The sequence below is a fragment of the Fistularia commersonii genome, chromosome 15 (genome assembly GCF_037954325.1).
Source record: "Fistularia commersonii isolate RoL2024-O1a breed Wild chromosome 15, RoL_Fcom_v1.0, whole genome shotgun sequence".
NCBI lineage: Eukaryota > Metazoa > Chordata > Actinopteri > Syngnathiformes > Fistulariidae > Fistularia > Fistularia commersonii.
In genome coordinates this window covers 18,597,469-18,613,592 of record NC_141298.1, presented here as the reverse complement: position 1 = coordinate 18,613,592, position 16,124 = coordinate 18,597,469, and the positions used below count along the sequence as shown (strand labels likewise).

Below are 16,124 nucleotides of genomic sequence, written 5' to 3'. Positions count from 1 at the left end.
CAGCCAGGACCACCCAGCAAAATGTTCACAAATTATTTAACAGTGAGAACCTCACACACACACACACACGCACACACACACACACACACACTCACACAGAGCCACTCATGGTCCCATATTTAGTTGTCTTCGATGTTAGCGATGGTCTTCTTCACCTCTGAGCATTGGTCTTCTTCAGTAGCTCAGGTCCACACAGAAGATCTCACAGAAGTAATTACGCGAAGCCCCAATCGCAATTAGAACGACAGAAAATGCAGATCGATTTCAAATCCGGCCGTACGGATTCAAACATCACAAACATGTCCCTCAGTCATGCCTGCTGGATGAGGGGAAGCTTGAAAGGTTGAACTTAAAGCCCAGCGGAAAAACGTTCCTGTCCTTCTGTTGACGCTCACTTCACCAGGTAAGGGTTCCTTTAGGGACTCCTGTGGGCTCAGCCGAGGAGTTCTGGTTGTCCGAGGGCCAGTGTTCCTGTCCAACGCTGAACTTTTCACAGATCCTCTGACGGCTTTGTTTCTTCGTTCAATTTGCATTTAACACTTTGTCCAATCCAGATTTAGATCTGAGCCCTGAACCTTGTGATCTGCTGTGACAGGAACCACCTCCGGCCAAGAGTCCTTCTAAAAGGCTCCGCTCTTTTGGAGCAGCTCGGAGACACTGTGAGGGGAAAGGGCAAGTTCCGTAAAGGATTCTGGAGCGTCTTCCTGACACGTCTTTAGACAACATCTCCGCCGACCTTCCCCTTCCTCTGTTTTGGCCACTGCGAGATGTTTCCCAGCTTCCCCCCCATGAAAAAGGACACAAGTGCTTGTTTGAGACAATTGGACAAGGAGGCTTCTGGGATGCTGCTGCGCTGCCGTCGCCGCTGCGCCGCCTTCCCCCTCCACGCGATCCGACCGGCCACCAACACAAGGAGAGACTCTGTTTCCTAGAGGTCCTGAACGCGACCTGAGACTTCTTCTCACGACACACGCGGCCGCCCGCCTGTCGGAGGGCTGCCGTCCACATCCGCTTAGTCGGAGGAAGAAACATGGAAGAAAAAGAACGTCCCGTTTTCTGACTGATTGTGGGAAAGCCAGGGCGGGGGATTCAGACGAGCTCTGATGTTTCTCCTGCTCCCCTCTGACCAGGTCATGAACACCGGACCGGCGTCACTCATTTCGTCCAGTTTGTCACCGACGTCCGCAAGAATCCCTGAGAATTAACCTTCTGCTGAGGAGCCCGTCGAGACACCGCTGAACCTCTAGAAGGAGGTATTTCAGGCCTTCCCTCCTCCTTCAGCTGCAGCGGAGACGCCGGGATGCTGGCAGAGGCTCCCGACACGCGACACGCCCTGCTACGTGATCTAATCCATGATGACAAAGTGTGTGAGGGACGTCACCAAGCTTTGGGGTTTTCTGCACCGATCTTCTGGGCTGTCACATGTCCCTTCCGGGGATGTGTGAAGGACACCCTCAATCACATGAGCTGATCTGCGGGTGAAACGTTTGTGATCTGAGGGAAACGACTAGAGCACATGACCGCCGCCGACACATGCACATGTTCACATCTCCACAGCAAACCTTTAGACCAGGCGTGTCAAACCCAAGACCCGCAGGCCACATCAGGCCCGCCCCGGGGTTGAGTCCGGCTCGCAGAGCTAAAAGATGTCGGGATTCGGGAGCGAATTAAACAACAGGTGCATTAACGGTAGCTAATATGTCCTCTCCAGGATGGATTTTCCTCCACGCGGCTCCTGAGCTACAATGGGTTTGACACCCCAGCTTTAGATGGTCTCAGGTTCTGTCCACCCAAATCAAAAGAAATACTTCAGAAATACTTCCAGTGTGTTGACTTTCAGTCCCCAGATCATCTTTCCAACTGGTTTATCAAACTCTATCTCTGTAGCTCCACTCCGTTCAGGGGTCGAAGCTGAAACGAGAGTTACAGGTCAAGTTGGGACGGGGCCATGTTTTGCAGGAGTTGCCTCTCCTCTGACCAATGAATCCTTCGCGGGCGTTCAGCCCGAGAGCACCCGATGAAAACGCTCCCCCTGCTCACCCAGGCGCTTCCGCTGACTTCTCTCAGGTCCGGGTCACGGATCCCGGGAGGCCGAGCCGACGGGGAGAAAATGTCGGCGTCGGATACGAGGACACCGGCGGAGTCGGAGCGGACGCGGCGAGGTCGACGAGTGTCGGGGAGATCGAGGCGTCACCAAGAGGGAGACCGTCAGCAGGACGAGAGGCTGATGTCGGGTGTCGGAGGTCCCGAAGCGCAGCGTCGGAGCTCGCTCTTCCAGAGCCGCTCGGCCTCCGGTTTCTCGCCCTCCCGGAGCCTCTGCCGGCTCCGCCGTCCGGCTGCCTTCTGGTGTTTCTGCTGTGAAATATATCTTAACTACTCTGGAAGCTTAAAATCGATTGGGAAAGAATAATTCCTCTGCTTGAACTGAGTCTGAGTTTCGCCCCAAATCACCCAGCATGACTCAGGTGGGACTCCGGGTCTGGAGAGACAACGTATCTGCACACTAGCAGGACGTCCGGCTGTTCTCGGTTCAGCCGATCAACAGACGAGGGCTTTCAAGCAGCCCAGGACGCTGTGCCGGTCAGGACGCTCTGCTCCGCGGCTCCTCGCCCCACCAGACAAAAAAAAAAAACACTTCCCAACATATTGACAACATTTTTGCACAACAATTTGCAGGAAAGTATCAGAAGCAACTCCGAACAAAATAACATTTTGGAAACTGTCCCCCTGCGTCGCAGAAGCACTGGGGTCGAGGCGGACAGAGGAAATGCCCAGGGTTCTCCGGACTGAGGCCCAGAATAGTGTGATATGAGGACGATGAGCCAGGAGAACATCTCCGCACCCTTTCAAAAACCACCTCTTCCTCTTCCACTCACAAACTCTGCCTGTTCCAATGTCAGATGTTGAACATGAAATCAGCGCGGCGCTTCACCGGCGTAGAGCCCCGTCCGCCCCCGAGCGGTCGTCGTCTTACCGGCATATTCCGGGTCCACGTGAGGAGGGTAGAAGCGGAAGTTGATGAAGAAGGGGATGGGCATTCCATACTTGAACCACTCCACCACGTAGGGCTGGCCGTTCAAGGGGTGGGACACGTCGCATCCCAGGGTGACGTCCTCGCCTGCCCGCGCCGTCACAAACTGGGGTTCCTCGCGCACTCCGTGGGCACCTGAGGAGACACCAGGGCGGCCGTCAGCGGAGAGGCTCGATGGTTTGGGCAGCTAATCTGGTTTTCACCGCGTCTTAGGGGCCATAACCAGCCGTTTGTCCGGGTCCTCGTACTTGAAGCGAACAGACAAGAAGACCCACCCCATTGGCGCCGCCCGTGCGGGACGCCCTCGCCGCGACAGCGGCTCTGACAGATGGACCGACCCGACCTCCACAAACACCGAATTCGGACAAACTCATTCCAGGAGTTAAAAAGGCAGCGGCAGGTGAGCGTTTGGGTCTGATAACGGGCCGCGGCTCCACGTGCCATCGGTCACCAAGCCGACAGATGCAATACAGAGCCGAGGCCGGCCGGGGCGGGGGTAATTAACGGCACCGGGGCGGGGGTGATTAACGGCACCGGGGAGGGGGTGATTAACGGCACCGGGGCGGGGGTGATTAACGGCACTGGGGCGGGGGTGATTAACGGCACGCCGCCGACATTTATCTGTCCGCCATCGCTTTCATCTTCCATCTGCGGAAAAATGTGGACCTTTTCCAGGAGCGGCGCTACCCTGGCATGGTGTCACTCATCCACCCCTCCATCCATCCATCCATCCATCTCTTCATCCATCCATCTATCCATCCATCCATCCATCCATCCATCCATCCATCCATCCATCCATCCATCCATCCATCCATCCACCCATCTCTTCATCCATCCATCCATCCATCCATCCATCCATCCATCCATCCATCCATCCATCCATCCATCCATCCCAGCCTAACTGTCCTGCAGCCTGGCTCTATGAGCAGATGTCAGCACCGCAGCGCTGGAGCAAACCAGGCGCACTGCAGGTTCCTCTGCGGCCTGAGAAGAAGACCTGCGAGCGTCCGCTCACTTGGACGGACCGCCGCCTCCCGTCGGCGCCCTGCGTTTGAATCAAGCCGAGGCCGCTCGGAGCCGGAGATCCTTCCAGGATGGACTCCATCACCTCAGCCTATCAGGATGAAGCTCCGCACACCCTACGCCGTCATCTGCTCATCTTCTCGAGCACCCCGCCCTGGCCCTCCTTCAGTGCTCTGCACCGAGTGAAGGTGAGCAAAAGGTCAAGGGTGAGAAAAGGAACCAGCCAGAGGAAAAAAACACCTTTCACTGTTGCAATAATTGGGTTTCCTGTCCCTCTGACTTTTAAAAGCATTACATTACGTTACATTCCAGTCGTTTGGCAGACGCTTTTATCCAAAGTGGCGAACCAAAAGAGCAGTTCAGTCACCGAAGATCCGAAGATCCGAAGTACCAGTAGTCTGAGGTCAGAAGTGACCGCTCTACCAAACAGCATCTCAAAGCCACATACAGTCATTTTATTTATTTTCGGGGAGGGGGGCGCTAAGTGCGACTAGTGGGGTAGTGCTTGGGGAAGAGGTTGAAAAAGAGGTTGAAACCGTTAGCCCGAATCATTTCTGGGCGTTTTTGCTGCACATTCAGACGGCAGCACCACGGCAACGGAAGCCTACGAGGTCACCTTGAACGGAGCGCCGCAGAACGAACCGCTCATTGTTTTCACTTTGAACAAAAACACAAAACCTGACTTTAAACCCGGACGTTTTCCGGATTCGAGGAGGCTCCTCTTTCTGCGGCGTCACCAGGACACGCGGGGAAATTAGCATTTCAAACGACATCGACGTTTATAATCTGCATATAGAATCTCCGTTCACAGTCTATATATTACATTTCTAAATGGGAGCTCAGCGAGGAGGAGGCTGGAGCAGCCTGTGGATTCCTGACGCTTTCCAGCAGAATCACATGATAACTGAGCGAGTGTGCTTCTCCCAGCGGTGAGCCCCCCCAACTCTCTCACACACACACACACACACACACACACACACACACACACACACACACACTCTATCGCGAGCGGCAGAACGTGTTGATTGGCTGCTGGTGACATCATCGCAGAGAGCACAAAAACAGGCCCTGGGAGGGAATGACTTCACTGTTTGGAGACGATGAGACGAAGCAGCAGCAGCAGAAGCAGAAGACGAGGCCGGGCGGAGAAGAGAAGACGCGCTCCTCGTCCTCGACCGATACGGTCGGGCTGATTTACGATCGAAGAGGGACGGCGAGGCCGGGCGTTCCCGCCGAGGGACGGCCCGGCGCAGCAGGGCGCTCCGGGGTTCGTCTCCAGCAGCGCTCCGTGGGTTCATCCAAAGTTCAGAAGTGAAGTCCAAAGTTAAGGCTGTCCAACCAGCCAGGGCGCGGCGGCTGAGCAAGGCAGTTGCTGGTCGCCAACCCTACGAGCCACAGCGCTGTCACCGTAGAAGGACGAGTCCCGGATTCATCTGGAGACGTCGGGCAGAGCACGTCTGCACACGGACGACTGGTGTGCAAAAGGGATTTTATCTAAATCGGCATTCATTTTACATTTTACCCAACAAAGGCCATTAAACATCTATAGATATACGCAGATCTACTTATATACGTGCTTATACTCTATTATTCATAAACTTGATTATTAAAGAGGGTCGTTATTATTAACGGCCATTTTACTGTTCGCGTCTTATAGAAGGCGATGGATTTCTTTCGATTTATTTCAAAACATTTTGCCAAACCAGTGTTCTTCCTCTGACGAGGTCCGGCCGTCATGGGTTCAGACGGGTTCAGTCTTCATCCGGGCCGAGCTGCAGAAGCTCCTCAGACCTTGCGAAGGTTCCTCCTTCCGTCCCCTGCTCCCTGCTGGCTGAATCTCTGCTGAATCTCCAGTGACATCGGGAAGCTGCGCTCAGTTCCATGATTCACCGGCAGAATTTAAAAAGCAGGTGCTGTTCACTTCTGGCTCTTTGGGTTCCATGAAAGGATATTTGAGAGCAAACCGCGGGCGTGACTGTGTGTGACGGCACACTCGCATCCAATGCCACATTCACACCTCACACAGGGCGAGGGAGGCCTCTTGTGAACGCTTTGCGAGCTGCTGAAAATAAAATAAAATGAAATAAACAAAATGCAACGATCCGCGCAGGCCAGAGATGCTGCAGAACCTCAGCCGAGGGTCCGGTCGCCACTTTGAACGTACTGGAGGTCCCTGGGTTCCTCCGGAGCAGTGACGGCCCAAAGGGATGAAAGATACATGAGAATTGAACAAAACGCCTCGCCAATTATTCATGAATACACAGAGTTCAGCGCGAATCACACGAGCCGCTCTTCTTGCGCGAGCACTTTGTCTTCCTGCAGCCGCCTCCAAAAGTCGTGAAATGAAAGGAGGCATTAATAATTTGTCCAGGTGAGGCAGCGTGTGAGGAGGTTGTAGCCGCAGAATAATATACAGAAGAGGCCATTAATCCTTCCAACGAGCCAGAACGAGAGGAGCACAAACAACAGCTTGAAGCTGCTCCATCTCCTTCCAAAGATGGACTGAATTCTAATCTCGCGCTCCTGTTATAATATCAACGGTCAGCCAGGCAACCTCGGAGGAAGGAGCAGAAGGCAGACCGGACTCCTGAAGGTAAATTCTCAGTCATGGTCCAGGATTTCTCAGTCCGTCGGCAGGGTCGCAGCGTTTCCGGAGCCGATCTCCGCAAGCCGTCTCCTCCCGGGCCGTCCGGGTGTCGCGGATCAGACGTCGAACCCCGACCTGCAGCTCAGGAACTGCCTTCTGCTCAGGATCATCCACTGGGCTTCGGTGAAGTAGGAGAATTTTCGTGATGTTGTGCTCCGCACAGAGCCGACTGTGACAAGAAAGGTCTTTCTTCTCTCACCACAATTAGACCCACTAACTGGGGGGCTCATTTCTGGGAGTCCTGCTCCTTGGGGGCCTCGATGGGGTTGGGGGTCAATTTCTTTATTGTTAATCTTGAGAAACCTAGCGTAGCCATCAGGAATACGGTGCACGTTCCAGCGGTGGCCTAACGTGCACCGAGGGGGTTTGATCGAAGCAAACGTTCGACGTCTCTGTTCGTCCGGTGAGACGGCGGGTCGGAGAAGTGAGACGGATTCCTTCCAGCCAAAGCAGACGGGACAGAAACCCACTGGTACGGCCGCCCGATACGAGACCGTTCAAAGAACGTAATTGGCAATATGCAGATTGCAAATTAGAAGAAGAAAAGAGCGCGGCCCTTCCCCCATCCTGGGGGTCACTGTGACGGACAGCTTTGTATCTGTTGGCGCTCATCATTTCTCTGAAGAAGAAGAAGATAAACTCTCTCTCTCTAGAGACCGATCTGGAGTCATCCGAGCTCCAAGCCGGAGCGTCCTCAACAACCACGGGGAGACCGGCCTTCCAGCAGCGTCCCACACTGAGCTCCACAGCACTTTGACCACCTCATCAGAGCAGAGTTTGGGGTCCCTTAGAACGTGCAAACACTGCAGAACACACACACACACACACACACACACACACACACACAAGAATCTCCCGGAAGCATTATTTGCAAAGTGCAGAGAATGAATCCAGTTTCTCTGGAAAGGAAATGTAATTACTGGTTTGGTGTTTGTCAGCCTCTGCTTTAACCCCACTTGTGTCGGGAGGCTTAAAAACACTAAGGCCTCCCCGCAGGCTGGGGGACTTGACCTAATTCTGGCCTCTTGCTCTCAAGCAAGCCTCCCTCATCATTTGGAATTCAAAGGCTCTTTGGGAGCAGCGGCATCTGATCCCTCACGCATCCCGCGCAGGGCGGAGATGAGGGTCCCGTCCGAACGACAGCGGATTCATGTTCTTTCCGCAGCTCGCTTACAGAACAAAAGGGAAAAACATGGAACCGAGTTTTCTGGAAACAGGAGGCGTCTGGAAGACAAATGGCAGCGAGTGAAAAATACAGCGACAACGCGCCGGCGAGCAAACAGAGGCCGTCAACGACACCGAGGAGATTATTGCTGCCGGCCTCGCGGCCCACGCCAGAGGTGCTCGGCGTGCAGGACGGGCCGCCTTCTGGACGGGCGGCTGCAGCTGCACTGCCATGACACAGTATGAACCAGCAGGGTCGCGGCTTCGGCCACGGTTGGCACTCGGGAGGCGATGGGAGCGTTCCCACAGCCGGCCTGCTCTCTGGAGACGGACGGGACTTTAAGCGTTTGTGCAAAAGGAAACACGAAGACCTAGCTGCACAAAGTCCGCCCTCGAGCACAGAGGGGATTCTTCGGAAAGCAAGGATGGCATCGGAACGGGAAGGAATCCATGAAGCCGATAGAAACGGGACACGACTGATGAAAGTACCGGCGGGAGGATGCGCGGGTCCAGCGCCGGCGGCGCAGCCCGCATGCAGGTCAGGCATCCGTCCACCGCACAAATGGCAAAAGTGGTTCTCGGTGCATCGGCTCATCTGGAGATCTCAGAAATCAGTTTTGTTCACGACAATAACGACCGGACCCCGTTGCTGTGCTGACGTCTCTCCGACAAACCTTCGGATCCCGAGGACTCTCCGAACCTCGAACCCCCGAGACGTGATCCTGAGAGGCCGACCGAGGCCGGACCCCGACCCCGCATCACGCCTCCGGCACCTGAGCTCTTCGGACACGAAGGAAAGCCCCGGGTGAGCTCACGGAGCTCGCGGTCCAGCAGAAGGTCTTCTAACCCGGATGAAGGTTTCCGTTTATCTGGGCCGATGCAAACGGGCCGCTGTCAAGGTGACCGTCCGCCTGCTACCGGACCACTTTCAGACGGCGTCCTCAGAGCCGGACAGAAGGCTCCGTCGCAAAATGTCCACTAAGTATTTCGATCGATAATTCTGTCCTTTTCCATGACCCACTTCTCCTGGAGCAAAGGATTAGCATTCGTGTCCCGAAAAATCCCTTCTGTTGGAGCTCTCTGCGGCAGACACCCGTCCAAAGATCTGCGAGAAGCAATTAACTGCTGACGGACCACGATTTCGCCTGGTCATAATCCCAGCAACGGTTCTGCAGTCGGAGGCCGGCGGATAAGACATCTGCACGGGGTTCCTCTGCGCGGATCCTCGGGTGGAACCTCTGTCGGCCCGTCCTCAAGGCTTTACCCCCCCGCTCCCCGACAACCGTCCCACAACCGTCCGACTCTTCCAGCATCGCATGGAAGGATTCACAAAACACCTGATCACAACTGGAGGAAAGACCTGGACGCCGGCAGAAGGCCATCAGGCCGGAACCTGCTCCGTCACACACACACACACACACACACTCACTCGTTCATGCCACGTTACATGCTCCCATCTGCAGAGCTTGTATTCCACGTAGAAACGGCCACCAACATTACCATCCCTCCCACAATGCTTTGCATCCCGAGGTTTGGCGGAGAGCGTTGAATTAAACTAAAATACTACTGCTACTGCTACTGCTACCACTACTACTGCTACTGCTACTGCTATCCCTTCTTCTACTACTACAACCGCTATCCCTACCTCTACTACTGCCACTACCAAACAATGAAATCACGGAGTAGAAATAAAAAAAAATCTCTACTTTTCAGTTTAGTATTAAATAACAAAAACTAAGAGGAAAGGAACTGAGCCAAGAACCAACGTTGGTTCAGAACAAATGTGAGCGCCGAGTGCGGGGACGCCTCCGGCCGTCCTCACGTCCAGCTGGATGAGCGAACCACATCCTGACCCTCGGCTCCTCTGAGGCCGAGAGCTCGGGGTCAAACACTCCGAGGTGAAGGTGATTTCTTTTGACCGGAGCCGACGTCGCATCCAATCCGTGCCCGTTCGATGTCGTCCCTGCGCTCACACCGATGCGCCAGCGATCGAGGGGGCGGAGCATAAGAGCCACCTCGTCACCAAGGAGTTAGCGGTGCTACCGCTCCCCGGGGAGTGTCCTTCAATAAGCCTGAGTCTGGAGAAGGTCTGGTTGGTGCGCGGTGTGGCCGGGTCAGCAGGATCTGAACTCCTTCAGGCATGGAAGTCCCGCTGCATCTGTCAGCTGCTTTTCACGGGTTTGAAAACCGAATCCTCCCCGGACGTGCACAGCGCCTCGTCCCAGGATCCTCCGGAGGAGCACAACTCGACCACGGCGGCGCTCCGACCCACCATACCATCTCCTGATCGTTGACGATGATTCATTCCAACCCACGCCTCTGCTGATAAGACCCGGCTTTCTCCCCCACAGGAGACCACCTCCCCGTCTCATCGGGGATTTCCTGCAAACCTTTGCAAACAGGTCTGCAGGGATAAAAGAATCGCACCTTCATCCCAGGCAATCCCTCTGTGTGCAGCCCGGACGAATCCACCTCGCGGAACGCGAGGAGTCAGGATTACTGAAGTGCTAACCTCGGAGGTCCATTGAAGCCCCATCGCCTGGTCAGTATTTAACAGGCTTTTACATCATTTAGGCATTTTTCCCGCAACTTCCAAGATAAGTCAGTTCAACCCACAATAGCAGCTGTATGGTGGCCTGCGATGAGAATGGCAGTGGTCATGGCGAAATGTTCTGCAGCTTCTGTTCTACATGTTGCCATGGGGAACTGGAGGAACCTGAGGGCAAGAGAGGCTTCTTGATTTGGTGTAAGTGTCCTGCAAGCGCATCAATTCCGACTGAAGGACACGCAGGCATGGCTCTCTTTGTTTGGAAAACACCGAAGGAGCTCTCCATGACTTCATAAAGCAGGAGCTTCAATCTGAGATCTATAGTTTACAAAGTGATCTTCTAAGACCAACCTATTGGAGTCCGGACATCCCGCCCAGACTCGGGAGCTGCGAGCCCTGGCGCCGGCTAGAAGCCGGTCAGTGAGAGGAAATCACGACATCGCCGAGTGCAACCATGTTTCCACATTTTGCACCTTTTGTTCAGCACCTAAAGCGACTGATCGGACCATCCCTGGCTCCTCTTGCTCCGTCAGGAGGTTGTCAGTCCGCATCCCAGCTCGAGTACCGCTGACAGCGATGCTGCACAGGCTCCTCGCGTTTCTAATTGAAAGCACGGGGGTAGAGTCGGTAATTATTCAGTATCCAGCCCTTGGCAGGGAGATTCAATCCGCCGTTCAAAAACACCGGGGCATCTCGGATCGAACGCTTGAGACGCGTCGGACACTTCTGGCGTTGGCAGCAGACCAACGAGTCAGAGAAACTTTTCGTGAAGCCGCTTCTTGAAAATCATTTGTGACAGATGAAGTGACCGCTTTCACAAAGCAATGTCAAGCGCAAACTTGTCATCGCCCGCGATCCGAAGGCCTTTCGACCCGAGGGAAGCCCAACGCCGTGCTCTAGCAGCTCCAACGGCCACGGGACACGACCTGCGCTCTGACTCCTAACAGAAGAAACCTCCCTCACAAAGACAGATGCACGGATTGAAAGCCAAGAGGCAGCTCTCTGAGACACCGTTCAAACGCTTCTCCAACGACTCCTTTATCTCCAGAGAAGGAACTGAGTCAACTCAACGGTCAGAGGCGAAACAACCCCCCATGGATTTCTAGCTTCCTTGGAGATGCAGAAGAATCCGTTCATTTACGTGCGGCCGCCAGATTCTTTTCAGTCTCCATTGTGAGCAGGAGCTCTGGCCGTGCGCTGCAGAGAAGCCTATCAAGACACAATCAGAAAGGTGCATTATTGTGTCTTCTGAACACTGACTGGATCCGTTCTGACCGGCCTGGGAGCAAAGGGGACGTCACCGGCATGAACGGCTGCAAGCCTTGCAGCCACACCAAAAAAATAAAATTTCCTTTTCCCAAACAGGTCTCGCTCTGTGGTCTCTGCGTGGTAGAAAACAGCGTTCCTTGTCTCTGGCGTGTCGCTGTGTGCAACAAAGAGTGACAAGTGAAGATTCAGGGCGGTTCATTACTGGAAGTGCAATAAACCCCTCCCAAGGACTGTTAATCTGTCTGCAGGACGGAAATGGGCAGATGTGGACCACAAATAGTCAGAACAACGTCAGACACAAATCCTTTTCCAAAAGACACCTGAACCTTGGGAGGAAGCACAAGATGCAAGAAGCTCTGTGGAACACCGCGGACTAACCGCCGCAAATATGGGGGCAGCTGGTTTGGAGGACGTTCACGTTCATGGTCTTTCCTCATGTTTCCAACTCGCGGGCACAACACGGACGGGGGGTGGATGATGAGAAGAATGATAGTAATAGCAACCTTTTTTTTAAGACGCCTTATCAAACACTCCGGGACGTCGTGCAGACACGTGCATATCCACAAAACACACATGCAAAGAAACAATGTAAACCAAACAAGAAAAGTCTCAAAGTTTTTGGAAAAATAAATAAACAAACATCGACGCACACAAATAAATCAATACAGTGGCGGAGCAGCTGGCGTCAGGTGGAGCGGCGGCGTCGAGCAGGGGAACGGACGCTGTCTGAGCCGGGCTGGCGATGAACCCGGAGACGGGGAGCGGCAGAATGAAGTCCTCCTCGCCGTGGGGAGGATACTGGATGTCTGCAACGCCGACGCTTCCTCTCAGCCCCATGGCTGAGCTTTCCATTCCAAGTTGTAAAAATCCACACCGCTGCCGCCGAGCAGACGGGTATCGCGTATCCGTCCGGCCATCGACTTCATCGCTTCGTGTATTCCACGAGCTTCCTGCCGCTCCTCTCCGACCGGCGCCAATACTTTGCTGTATCGGCGTTATGATGCGAGTCCCCGATCGAGGATGAACTTAGAGCAGCCCGGCTGAGAAGACGGCGAGGTTTCTTATGGCCCCGGCCAATGAATGTTTAATCAAGCAGATCTGTTAAAGCGTGAATCCGTCGCTGGGCTCGGCCGTAAACCGAGACCAGGGAGGACGGCGGCCGAGCCGGGTCGGAGTGCAGGCTTCAGAAAGCCGGCCTCACCACGCAGGCCGGATGTGACCGCGTGAAGCCGTTCCGGGCGCCTCGGAGTCACATTTCAGAAACGCCGGATTCAAATCTGCGACGCGATGTTTGGATTTGTGAGTCAAGGTTCCAGCGGGACGAGGCTTTGAGCAGACAGAGAGGGGAAGAGGGGGACGCATTCACAGTAAATAAATCCCATCGGTCGTCCTTCGAGACCTCCTCTGACAGCTGCGGGAGCGGCCGCTGACGACAACCGGTACCGTTCTACTTCCGTGAGTCGACGCCCGGCGCCCACCGACCTACAAATCCCGCGGGACGCCGGGCTCATCATCGGAGGCGCTCGAGGGGACCGAGCTGAGTCCCCGTCCCTCCATCCCTTTGCCCACCAGCAGAGCCCGACCAGCTGCGACTGCAAGCAGATGAAGGTTATCATCTGCAAAAACCACGTGAAGAGGGAAACTGCTGCTCCACTCTCACTTAAGCAGAGCTCGCAGCACAGCGCCTGACAGCCGGACAGCTCATACACTAGCAGTTATTTAAAGGAGCAATGCAACCAACAATATTTGTCCTCGGCCTAAAAATAGGCCCAAACACACTATTTCCAGGAGCTCTTCAGAGAAGGTTCCTCTCGAAGGTAGCGGAATATCTAATGAATGGACGAGGGAGCGTTGCCCTTCATCGTGGCTCCGCCGTTTCTAAAGTCAGCAGTTGAAAGCGCCAACGAATGGAGTTGACAGCAAGAGAAGTTACTAAGCAGGGAAATATTTTTAACTCCTCTGTAAAAGTGAATTTCCTCAGAGACGAAGGCTGTCATTGAAATTCATATTCATGATCAACTCTTCATTTTGTTTTAGATTCACTTTGTAAGGCCAAAGGTCCGACACCCACACAAATGTTTGGCAGTCAATGATTCTGAAGTCATCGTCTTCTACGACAAATTCGTAACTGAAAATGTACGTCGGATACAAAAAAAATAACAAATGTTGCAGAATACAAGTACAAAGTACCGACATTAGCCCGACATTAGCATTGGCAAGCTATGATGGGCTTTGGCTCTGTCATTGGGAAAGTCCAACCAATAGCCCAGGACAGTAGATGTTAGCGTCCAGCTCTGGAGGATCTGCAACACTGACAGACACACACACACACACACACACACACACACACACACACACACACACACACACACACACACACACACACTCACACACACACACACACAACATATATATTTAAAACAGAGCCCCAGGGGAGAGCCTGGTTATCAGGAGTGCTGGTGGACTCCCTCTGCTCCCTCGATGGGACACGAAACCTACAGGTGACCTTCTCTAAACGAGGTGTGTTGTTTCCGTGCAAACGTCTGAGGACCGGAGCGGCCGAGCTCAGCGATGGAGCTCACCGAAGGAGCTCACCGATGGAGCTCATCGATGGAGCTCATCGATGAGCTCTATCGATGCAGCTCACCGATGGAGCTCATCAATGGAGCTCACCGATGCAGCTCAGCGATGTAGCTCAGCGATGGAGCTCATCGATGGAGCTCACCGATGGAGCTCACCGATGCAGCTCACCGATGGAGCTCACCGATGGAGCTCACCGATGGAGCTCATCGATGCAGCTCACCGATGGAGCTCATCGATGGAGCTCACCGATGCAGCTCAGCGATGCAGCTCACCGATGGAGCTCATCAATGGAGCTCACCGATGCAGCTCAGCGATGTAGCTCAGCGATGGAGCTCACCGATGGAGGTCTCCACGGCATGCGGGACGGCTGTGACACGGGGCTTCCTCCGGCAGAGAACAGGTGTATTCTGGATGAAACCCAGCACTCCTCGGGTCCCCGAGCCAGAGAGAAGTATAAAGATGGGCTCTTTATCACAGGGCCTCGTCTTCTCCTTTACAAACACCCGTCTCTCTCCGGGAGAATGACCTCCCACGCTTCGGATGAGGAGACGGACAAATCAAAATGAACCACTCCATCATCAGCGGCTGCCGTGCTTGGCGTGAAAAGTGCTGTGGGATGAACAAGCTCCTCCGGGGTTCATTTCAAGGTGGAATTGGAAAGTGAAAAGCACCGGAAGCCGACAAACTCTGGCATGTGAGGCTGTTTGTCGGGCAATAATTTCAAAACCGATAAGTGTCTCCTTGAAGCAGAGGAGATGCGATAGGTTCAGTGTGATGGGACGGACTCGTCGGTTGATTGGTTCAAAATGTTGACTTTGGCGGAAAAAAAGCTCACACGGAATCAACACTTTGCATAACTTCCTGTTTAGGCTTTGCGGACGTGGGACATTAAAGAGCTGAGCGCTCAGGACGCTACATGGGACCGCATCCGACCCTCACGCCGGTCCTGCCTTCTCCACACGGACCCGCGGATGCCCGCCATCGGGCTGCAAGCCAGTGAGCGCCACACCACCGCTGACGTTTCAGAATTTTGCTGAACGACAGCTTCAGGTGAAGAAGGCCAAGAGCTGAAGTGGATCACCCGACGTCCGACCCGCCCTGCCAGACGACTGAAGTGCAAATGCCTGTATTTTGAAGTTCTTTATGACGACTTCGGTCGTCCGATCGTCTCGCAGGCTCGCACGGCTGCACGGCCAGAACAGCTGCGGCCGGTTTCTCCGCCGTACGTCGCACTCATGGGAGCGCGACCGTCCGAAGCCTCTCTGACTGACAACCCTCTGCATCGCGTCGTCCCGCCCCGCGGACCGACTCGCTCGCTCGTCCCAAATGGTGGCCGCGGGGAGCCGGGCTGGCCGTCGGCGGCCCCCGCTCGCTGTTCCTTGGCCCAAATAGCAAATTGATTGACATGTTAAGGTTGGTGACTTTTATGAAGTGTGCCATTTGCCCCGAGCGGCGGGGATGCTGCTTTCCATCAAGCTCAGAGGGAGACGGAACAAACTGTTCCTGCACAAACCTACGAGTCTTAGACACCGTTCAGCTTCTCTCCACAACCTGCCTGCTGTCTGAAATTATCATACTTAGCGATAAAGCAACGCTGACAGAACGGCGTCCAGAACGTCACCAGATCCCGGAGATCCTTTAAGAAATGGAGTTGGACAAACCGGGGCGGCACCGACAGGCTTCAGTGGTCGGTTGGAAAAACGGTAACCTGCAAACGGAGGGCATGACGGGCAGCCGCCTCCGAACGCTCCGATACACATCATCATCTCTGAGGTCGGCGCTCGCTCCGGCGGAAGGCCGAAGATGACGTGACCGCGGAGCAGAAGGGTTGGGAGGCCGGGCCGACCACGGATCCGCCG

The 16,124-nt window shown here is 54.5% G+C and overlaps 1 protein-coding gene across 1 annotated transcript in view; it reads right to left on the bottom strand.

Moving 5' to 3' along the window:
• The window catches only part of igsf9bb (immunoglobulin superfamily, member 9Bb), a 55,944-nt gene extending 43,425 nt beyond the window's left edge, over positions 1 to 12,519 (bottom strand). The window contains exons 1-3 of the mRNA XM_086160409.1: positions 12,349 to 12,519; positions 8,540 to 8,645; positions 2,975 to 3,166 (exon numbers count right to left, since the gene is read on the bottom strand). Coding sequence (XP_086016535.1) covers positions 2,975 to 3,166; positions 8,540 to 8,645; positions 12,349 to 12,519 — 469 coding nt within the window. The remainder of the gene's footprint in view (positions 1 to 2,974; positions 3,167 to 8,539; positions 8,646 to 12,348) is intronic.
• Between the last annotated feature and the right edge of the window lie 3,605 nt (positions 12,520 to 16,124).